We start from the raw sequence: 9,545 nt of genomic DNA, 5'->3' as shown, positions 1-9,545 counted from the left end.
GCTCATTTGATCCCCAAAATGTGTGCCTAGAGCCCGTGTGCCTAGAGCCCGTGCTCCACAACAAGAGAAGCAACCGCAATGAGAAGCCTGAGCACCGCAACGAAGAGTAGCCCCCATTCGCTGCAACTAGAGAAAGCCCAAGCGCAGCAACGAAGACCCAACGCAGCCAAAAATAAATAAATTAATAGATTAATTTTTTTTTTAAAAAAAGGTAGCTTCCTAACAGGGTGCTTTTCTCCAGCTCTGACTGAAGTGGCGAGTACTAGTTATTGAAAAAGAAAAACAAAGCACTTCTGGTATGGAGAAAAGCAATTTATCCCGTCTCATAACCTGGTATACATACCCAGCCTTTTTTGCTCAGATGCTGAGCCGACCAAACAATCTTTCAAATTGTATTTAGGAACACTGGGTTGATCCATTCCAGCAAGAGGAAATAAACACCCACTATAAATAACCTGTTGCTATTTATCCTGCCAAGGTCCTCTTTTTGTTGTAAATTAATAGATGGTTGTTCTGGTCTAGAAAGCATCTGCAGGAGAGTTATCATGAGTCAATTCTTTATACCAGGGCCATCCAGTGGAACTTTCCATGATTATGTTCAAAAGGGTAGCTAGCCAACTATGGCTACTGAGCACTTGAAACACGGCTAGGGCCACTAAGGAAGTGATTTATAATGCTATTTAATTTTTTTTTAATATCTTTATTGGAGTATAATTGGTTTACAATGGAATGCTATTTAATTTTAATTAAGTTAAATAGCCACGTATAGCTGGTGGCTACTGACTTGGACAGCACAGCTCTAGACCCCTGGTACTTAACGTGTGGCCTGCGGATCAGCAGTGTCTGCATCACTTTATTAGCTTGTTAGAAATGCAGAATTTCAGGCCTCACCCTAGACCTACGGATTCAGAATCTGCATGGTAACAATATCCCCAGGTGATCTGTATGCACATTAAAATTTGAAAATGGCAAGGTTATTTCTGAATGACCTGAAAATTTAAAAAAAAAAAAAAAAAAAAAAAAGGATTGACTGAGAACCATATCTGTGGTGACCTCTGCAAATTGCAGATACCCACATTTGAGACCGGTGTCCAGCATAAGGGGGCTTCTTTCTTTGTATCTGTCTCTTATCCATCCCTTAAGCATAGCAGAAAGGGGAAAGTGAGAGAAGGGAGAGAGCCTGGAACACTGAGTCTAAGGAAAGTTAGTACAGGATATGGGGATGGGGGTGCGGTGGGAAGAGCATGAGTTTCTCAGGGATACCTGTACAAAATAAAATGATGGAATTCCCTTGATAATTATTGACTATGGATGATGGGTATATGGGCATTCATAGTATTATTTTCTCTTGTGTATGTATGACATTTTTTAAAATTGAAAAATAGATGTGATTTCAGAGATCATGTGTGTGATAACCAGCCTCCAAAATGGTCCCCAAAGATCTTCTCCTCCTGGTATTCATAACTTTGTGTAGTCTCCTCCCATACTGAATCAGGGCTGGTCCATGTGACCAAAGTGGAGGTGACAGGTGTGACCTCATAAAGCTAGGTCATGGTGACTTCTGCCTTGTCTCTTGAACCTCTTGCTCTGAGGGAAGTCAACTACCATGCTGCGAGGACACTCAATCAGTCTTGTGGAGAGGCCTTTACAGAGAGGAGCCAAGCTCTCTGGCCAACAGCCGGCCAGTCATGAGTGAGCCATGTAACTGAGCCTCTGTGGAAGTTGATTCTCCAGCCCCAATCAAGCCTTCCATTGACTGTAGCTCCATTTGTTTGCAACTGCCAAGCCAGAACTGCCTTTCAAGCCGCTCCTGAATCTCTTGACCAAAAGAAACTGTGAAAGACTATAAATGTATATTCTTGTATTAAACCACTGAGTTTTGGGGTAATTTGTTATACTGCAATAAAGAACTGATGCAATGTGATTTCAGAATTTCCCACACCCTGAATACCCTCCCTACATTATCACTGATGCCTGAAATAAACAGGAAAGGAAAGACCTTTTCACATTGTGCATAGGGTTAACATGCTAATACCCCTTGAAAAGATAATACATTCCCTTAAATCCATGGTAAAACATGTGACAGATATAAGTTCTTTCTTTTGAAAACTCTTAGCAGGCTAATATATTGAGACATTAATTTCAGTCTTGTTCTTGCTGTTGTAAGAAACTAGAAAAAATAAAAAGGTAATTTCTCCCTCAGGGTCTATCATCTCAAGAACAGCTAGTCTTGAATTATAAGGTCTAGGCTCTTCTTACATCCCCTTATTCCCATGCCCAACCCCCAAAACACACACTGGTTAACAGCTTCTTGGTGTTTCAGGGACCACCCTAAAGAAGACAAGCCCCCACCCCCTTCATTTTGAGGATTAGGTAGCAGAGAAACTATGCTGGAATTGCCCCATAAGGGGAGGGGAAAGAGCTGATACTGGTTTAGGAAAAGGGCAAGTGCCAGACTTAAGGGATGAATGATTTCCCCCAGGCTGGGAAGGATTTTGGAGTTTCCAGGAATGGAAACTTGTCCCTGGCTTGTATGCAGTCGGCGTGTATGTGTGTGTGAGAGAGAGAGCGAGAGAGAGAGCGAGAGAGTTGCCTCACAGGGTGTCTGCGCTTGCACCAAAGATCCTCCCTTACCCCTACTCCTGCCCATCCAGCTTGTAGGCTGTGGAGCTGTACCCTTTCAGTGGTACCCCAAGAGTCGTGGAACAGTAGCATCAAGACTGAAAAAAAAGGTCCTTCTCCAAATCTTTCCCCCAAATGTTGGAACTTCACAGACCTAGAGAGAGGGGAGGGAGGAACCTCAGAACGTGACTAATAAATTTCCCGCCAACATTGACAGCCGGGAGCTGAACCAGATTTCTCTAATTTGTAAAATTAGAAGACATGTGACGCATCTTGTCCCGGAGCCAGTTGCAGCGAATTCACTTCGGTTAGACCTACTTTTCCTGAGAGCGGTTTTGGTAGGTAGAAGGGTGGGGGCGGGGGGTGAAGGGGCTGGAAGAAGGTGGAAGAAGTAATTGGGGAACTAAGGGGCCAGAGCCCCCCTCCCGACAGTTTTCCTCGCCAGGTCCCGACACTTTCCGAGAAGGAAAGAGCGGCGCGCGGCCGCTCGTCCGCCAGTCGGGCTCCGACACAAACACACGCACGTGCGCCCCGCCCCCGCCGCGCGCACGCGCCCCGAGGCTCCGCGGCGGCGACGGGCGCGCGCGCGGTGTTCGCTACCCCCACGCCGCTCCCAGCGCTCGGATCGCGGCGCCTCCCGCTCCCAGCACCACTGCACGCCGGCCCAGGGGACCCGGAGACGGTGGCCGTGGTCTGGGGGCTCCGACGGCGCAGCGGTCGAGGCGGCGGCGCGGGGGGAGCGGAGCGGAGCCCGGCAAGTCCCCGGGAGGCGATGTTGCCGGGCGCGGGCCCCCGCGAAAGGCGGGCGCCGCGGCAGGCCGGCCGGTGAGGCGCCGCCAGGGGAGGCCGCGACGGAGCTCCCGGACCAGCCATGGGCTGAGACACGTCCTCGCCGAGCAGGTGCAGTGAGCAGAGGTCCCGCGGGGGGAGCCCCCCCCCGACAGGCCCCGGGGGCCCTCAGCCCGTTTAGGGCTCGCCCTACCCAGCCTGTGCCCGGTCGACCTTCCTTCAGCTCCTCCCCAAAGGCCCTGCTGACCCTGCCTCCAGACCCGGGCCCTGCAACCCCTGTAACCCCAGCAGTCCCTGACGCCCCGGCGATCCCCATCCTCCGCTCCTGTGACCCCAGCCCAGCAGGCCCTTGTGCCCACCTCCTCTTAGGTCCCAGTATTTTGAGCCCACCGCCTGCACAGTGCTTGGGAACTACCCAGCATCTCTTCCTTTCTCTTCTAGCCCAACGGGGATGGGGCCGCGGGGGTGGGGGGAGAGGGGAAGGCAGGAGAGTCGGTCCTTCCCGCCAGAGGCCCCGGTGACCACAAACCCATCCTCTTTCTCTTAAGCCTGTAGTGAAAGTGACCCTTCCTTACCCCAGCAGAACATGCCCGGGTGACTTCCTCCCAGATCTTCCTTGTGGCCTTCCTCGCCCTCCCCATTGACACTATGCAACCCCAGCGTGACCTGCGAGGCCTCTGGCTCCTGCTGCTGTCCTTGTTCCTGCTCCTCTTTGAGGAGGCCAGAGCTGGCCGTCCCTTGGTTAGCTGTCCTGCCGCCTGCCTGTGCGCCAGCAACATCCTCAGCTGCTCCAAGCAGCAGCTGCCCAACGTGCCCCACTCCTTGCCCAGCTACACGGCACTCCTGGACCTCAGCCACAACAACCTGAGCCGCCTGCGGGCCGAGTGGACCCCCACGCGCCTGACCCACCTGCACTCTCTGCTGCTGAGCCACAACCAGCTGAACTTCATCTCCTCCGAGGCCTTTTCCCCAGTACCCAACCTGCGCTACTTGGACCTCTCCTCCAACCAGCTGCGTACGCTGGACGAGTTCCTGTTCAGTGAACTGCAGGCGCTGGAGGTGCTGCTGCTCTACAATAACCACATTATGGCAGTTGACCGCTGCGCCTTCGACGACGTGGTCCAGCTGCAGAAACTCTACTTGAGCCAGAACCAGATCTCCCGCTTCCCTCTGGAACTGGTCAAGGAAGGAGCCAAGCTACCCAAACTAACGCTCCTGGACCTCTCCTCCAACAAGCTAAAGAACTTACCATTGCCCGACCTGCAGAAGCTGCCCGCCTGGATCAAGAATGGGCTGTACCTGCACAACAACCCGCTGCACTGCGACTGTGAGCTCTACCAGCTCTTTTCCCACTGGCAGTACCGGCAGCTGAGCTCCGTGATGGACTTTCAGGAGGACCTGTACTGCATGAGCTCCAAGAAGCTGCACAATGTCTTCAGTCTGAGTTTCCTCAATTGCAGCGAGTACAAGGAACGTGCCTGGGAGGCCCACCTGGGTGACACCTTGACCATCAAGTGTGACACCAAGCAGCAGGGGATGACCAAGGTGTGGGTGACACCAAGCAATGAACGGGTGCTAGATGAGGTGGCCAACAGCACAGTGACGGTGTCCAAGGATGGCAGTCTTCATTTCCGGCGGGTGCAGGTCGAGGATGGGGGTGTGTATACCTGCTATGCCATGGGGGAGGCTTTCAATGAGACACTGTCTGTGGAGTTGAAAGTATACAATTTCACCTTGCACGGACACCATGACACCCTCAACACAGCCTATACCACCCTCGTGGGCTGTATCCTCAGTGTGGTCCTGGTCCTCATATACCTGTACCTCACCCCTTGCCGCTGCTGGTGCCGGGGTGTTGAGAAGCCTTCCAGCCATCAAGGAGACAGCCTCAGCTCTTCCATGCTTAGTACCACACCCAACCACGATCCTATGGCTGGTGGGGACAAGGATGATGGTTTTGACCGGCGGGTGGCCTTCCTGGAACCTGCTGGACCCGGGCAGGGTCAGAACGGCAAGCTCAAGCCAGGCAACACCCTGCCGGTGCCTGAGGCGACAGGCAAGGGCCAGCGGAGGATGTCAGATCCAGAATCGGTCAGCTCGGTCTTCTCTGATACGCCCATTGTGGTGTGAGCAGGATGGGTTGGTGGGGAGATTCTGCCCCAGGAGAGGTAATGCACCCCTGAAGGATATGAGGGGATGGAAGAGAGGGCTAGCTGCCCAAGGGAGTGGGTTCCCCCCGAACTCAAGGGAATTGGTCACGGGTACAACAACAGGCAAGACCCCAAGCAGGGTGTGGCTGCCATGATTTTCAAATATGGATATGCTAATTCTCAGGCAAATGCTACACCCCTACCCAGAGCCCTGGCAGTTCTCAATGTGGTGGAAGAAGAGGAGTGTATCTGAGCTGGTGGGAATGAGGAAGGGGTGGGAGGAAGAGCGGATTCCTTAAACTTTTTTGAGGTCATCCCTAGCTCCTTAAGAGAAAATTATTTGGGAAAAAAAATCATTTTTTCCTATCTCTGCCCACCCACACCTGTGATGTTGTGTGTGATGGCGGGAGCTTCCACAGCAGCCATGTTGGGGAAAAGCTATATTATCTTTGACCAGGAAGTCACACTTCACAGCTGGGGAAATTGGAAACCTTTGGAAAAATGAGTCAGGAAAAGGCTGAGACCTTAATCAGTAACACTCCCCAAAGCCGTTGTAAGACTTCCCACTAATGCCTTCCTCTTTCTGGATGAGCCCTGGGTGGATGGGTCTTTGCAGGAGCCTGGCCTGTTGCCTGTCAGATATGGCAACAATGTGAGACGTGGTATCTGTGCCTTGTCCTGGGACCAGTGGTACAGAGGGGTACAGCATGAACCGAGGGGTCCATGTCACAGCATAGATGCCAGCACAGAACTTGGAGATGGGGGATAAACTCCAGATTGGCTAATTCCCTGGTTGGTGAAACCTTCGGTTAGCATTTGATTCCCAGCCCCTGTGTGTGGCACCAGTGCGGAGGGTGCTGAAAGCAGAGCTTCTGTGGATGCCTGCCGCAGACGTGGGATGGGGGCCTCTTTGCACTAGGAGGAGGAGGGTAAATCAGCCTCTATTATGTAGCATCCAGCTGGACCTACCTGATTTTCTGTGTATGCCATCTCTTCATTCAGTCTCCTGGTCAAGTTCAGGTGGGATTCTGAGTGTTCCCTAATATGCTGCTCTGCAAAGGAAGGAGTCCGGAAAGTCTGGCCCCAGCTGGGTTAGATTGGGCTCGGGGATGGAGGGGGCCGGGTATGTATCTCTTCTGTGTTGACAAAGCCGCTTTGCTCCTCTCTTAGAGATCTCAGCCCTGCTGCAAGGCCAAAGCATGGGATCTCATCATCCGAGGAGATGGAATTGAGTGGTCTCTGCCACAGAAGGATGGCAATTTGGAGTGTGGCTAAGTTTTGCCCTCTCCACAAGGTTCCAGGCAGTCTTGTAACAGACAGTGGCACTAAACTTTCAAAAGGAGACCCTCTCAGCCAGAGGTCTGTGCAGTTGTGGTTGTCAGGCCCGAGGAACTTAAGAACAGGCCCAACGTTCCATTCCATCCCAGTTGCAGGATACTTTGGGTATAGAGACGACCACTCCCTTTGACTCTACTGCAGGCCCTGGGAGTTGGTTGCTCTGAGCTTTGGCAAGGGGGCGAGCAGGGCCAAGGTGAAAATGTTCCCTGACGTTGGTCTTTTCAGTCTCTCCCCTCTCTCCCACCAAGTCTCCTTCCATCGGAAGTTCTCCAGATCTTCTAGTTTTCTGATCTCTCTTTAGGTTCCAAGAAGTGTCATTTACCTGCGGGTGAAAGCTGCTTGCTAGGAGGGCCTAACTCCCGCTGCCTATTAAGATTCGGGGAGGGGACTGGAACTCAACATCTGCTTCTTGTCTGTTCCTGGGATGTCAAGACTGCTGTCCATCCTTTATTAGTAACCTAGTTTTGTCAAGAGAGGTGCAGCATTTCCCTCAAGTACTTGCATGCTCATAGGGATGCATGCTTATAGGTCTGCATGCACCCCAGCACCTTGACTTCCTTCAGGACAGTGAGTCTTCAGTCCCCACTAACGTCCACTTCCAGAGTCGTTTCCACCTATGTGCACAACTTCATGCACACAATTTTCTTGCCCTGTAGGAGAGACAGTGACCATGCCAGGCTCCACAAATACAAAGTTTTGTACTTTAGATTTCTGAACTGCCTGAAGCTTCACCCACATCTCCACAACACTGAATAACTTCTCAGCAAAGGCTGGAGTTAGGAGAACTACAGGTTGAAGATCTTGAGAGAAGGGGTGATGAGGAGCTAGCTGGCTCTTCAGACCCCTCAGAAACCTTCCTTGGATTAAAGATGATATATGTGAGAAATAAATGTAGAACTAGGTCAGTGACGGACCCAGAACACTGGCAGGGGACCAAGGAGCTGTAAGTTGCTCTTCCTGTGTTAACTGCCCTGGTAGGACAGGGGCAGGAGGAAAAAGTTGTCTGGTTATATTCCAGAGACTTCTGAAGATTCTGATACTGAAGCTATAGGAACCAGGACTCCCTCCTCAGACTTACCAGGGAATCGGGGAAAAATCTCACCTCCATACTGCAGCTTCCCCTCTAGGCACCATCTAGAGCTCTGAAAATCTTTAAAGTCAATGTCAAATGAAGTGGGTCTTCTGGGGCATTCTAGCTGAGTTCCTGAGGACTAGGTGGGCCATTTGCTTCATAAATCCTACCCAGTTTAGGGCATAATATCAATAAAAGGCCCTGAGGATCTAAGTCTCCCCACTGTATCCACTAGGTTGGCCAGCACCTACCAGTTTGAGAGACTGGTAGATGTGCCTGGCTGCCCCACCAAGGGACTGAACTGATGAGCCTCTTCCCATGGTTTCAGTTGATAGACCCCAAAGGTAGCTTTCTACCTGGGGGATTGGGTACTCAGCGTATGTAAGCTCACTAGAACCCTGTGTGGGAAACTGCCAGCTCTGGTTATAAGAAAAGGTCGAGCCATCACCCCACCCCCATAAACCAGACGTGTCTCCCAGGAAGCAGGTGTCACTGGAGACAGAGTATGACAGGGCTCTAGAATCTGTCTGTGTGGTTATTTGTGATTTTTTTTTCTTTGCCTGTATTTATGAGGCTCCTAGGAAGGAGCCAGGAGCAGGTGTACCCCAGCTGGGGAGAGTAAAGCCAACTGATTCCAGTTTTTCGTGTGTCCTTACCTTTGTACTTCCTTGTAGCCCTGCTGGCGGAGCAAGCAGGCCTCTCCATGTCCAGGATCCTAGTCCTCCCACTTACGTACTCTCAGGCTGGCAAACGTTGGAGCCTCTGGGCTCTGAAAACTAGACAATGATCATTAAACCTGGCTTGAGTCTCTGTTCTGGCATAGTCTGTGACTGGTTTATTTATCTTTTCAGCCTGTGGCTGGGGTTCACTGTACCTCAGAAGGCTGTGACCTGTCTAGGGGGAGAAGAGTTAAATGCTGTTATAAGGGCATGGGTTGAATCCACATCTAGGCATTAAGATGGACGAAGGGTCAGCCAACCTTTTCTGTAAACAGCCAGACAGGAAACGTGTTCGGCTTTACAGCCCATATAGTCTCTGTTACAACTACTCAGCTGTACCGTTGTGGCAGGAAGGCAGCCACAGACAGCACACAAATGAATGACTGTGGCTCTGTTCCAGTAAAACTTTATTTATGGACATTAAAATGTGATTTCCATATCATTGTAACATGTATCTGAGGTTTTTTAACCATTTAAAAATGCACAAACTCTTACTAGCTCACAGACCATACAAAACCAGGCAGCAGGTTGGTTTTGGCCAGCAGACCATAGTTTGCCAACCCGGCAGATATTCTCAAAAGAAATGTCACTGAAGCTTTAGCAAGAGAGAGTTTAGAAATTCCATGACTTGGGGCTAGAGCCTGTAAATAAAGAAGGCCTTCTGGATCCCTGGGGAGGAGGGTTGCCTCCCTGAAGAGTTCTCTTAAAAGTCTGGATCAAGCCTACAAACTGTACCATGGAAAAATGCTTGGACTGGGTTAAAAGAAATGATGGAGAGCAGCTCGGTTTCACAGTATTTTGATTATTACCGGTATATGTTCATGTCGTGAATGGTAACCATCTTAGTTTGGCTTA

General features: G+C 51.0%; 1 protein-coding gene across 2 annotated transcripts; it reads left to right on the top strand.

The window, feature by feature from the left end:
- Nucleotides 1-3,219: 3,219 nt before the first annotated feature.
- AMIGO1 (adhesion molecule with Ig like domain 1) lies at nt 3,220-8,789 on the top strand. Of its 2 annotated transcripts, none has more exons than XM_059927308.1 (2): nt 3,220-3,522; nt 3,995-8,789. In XM_059927308.1, the coding sequence occupies exon 2, from the start codon at nt 4,060-4,062 to the stop codon at nt 5,539-5,541; it is 1,482 nt and encodes a 493-aa protein (XP_059783291.1). In that variant the 5' UTR covers nt 3,220-3,522; nt 3,995-4,059; the 3' UTR covers nt 5,542-8,789. The 2 variants fall into 2 exon arrangements, with proteins under 2 accessions (XP_059783291.1, XP_059783297.1); XM_059927314.1 differs by having other exon boundaries at nt 3,992-8,789.
- Nucleotides 8,790-9,545: the final 756 nt, after the last annotated feature.

The sequence above is a fragment of the Balaenoptera ricei genome, chromosome 1 (genome assembly GCF_028023285.1).
Source record: "Balaenoptera ricei isolate mBalRic1 chromosome 1, mBalRic1.hap2, whole genome shotgun sequence".
Taxonomy (NCBI): domain Eukaryota; kingdom Metazoa; phylum Chordata; class Mammalia; order Artiodactyla; family Balaenopteridae; genus Balaenoptera; species Balaenoptera ricei.
This window is presented reverse-complemented; position numbering and strand designations above follow the sequence as displayed.

What these genes read in the sequence shown, in the direction of transcription:
- AMIGO1 (XM_059927308.1), top strand. Translation starts at nt 4,060, where the DNA reads ATGCAACCCCAGCGTGACCTGCGAGGCCTCTGGCTCCTGCTGCTGTCC.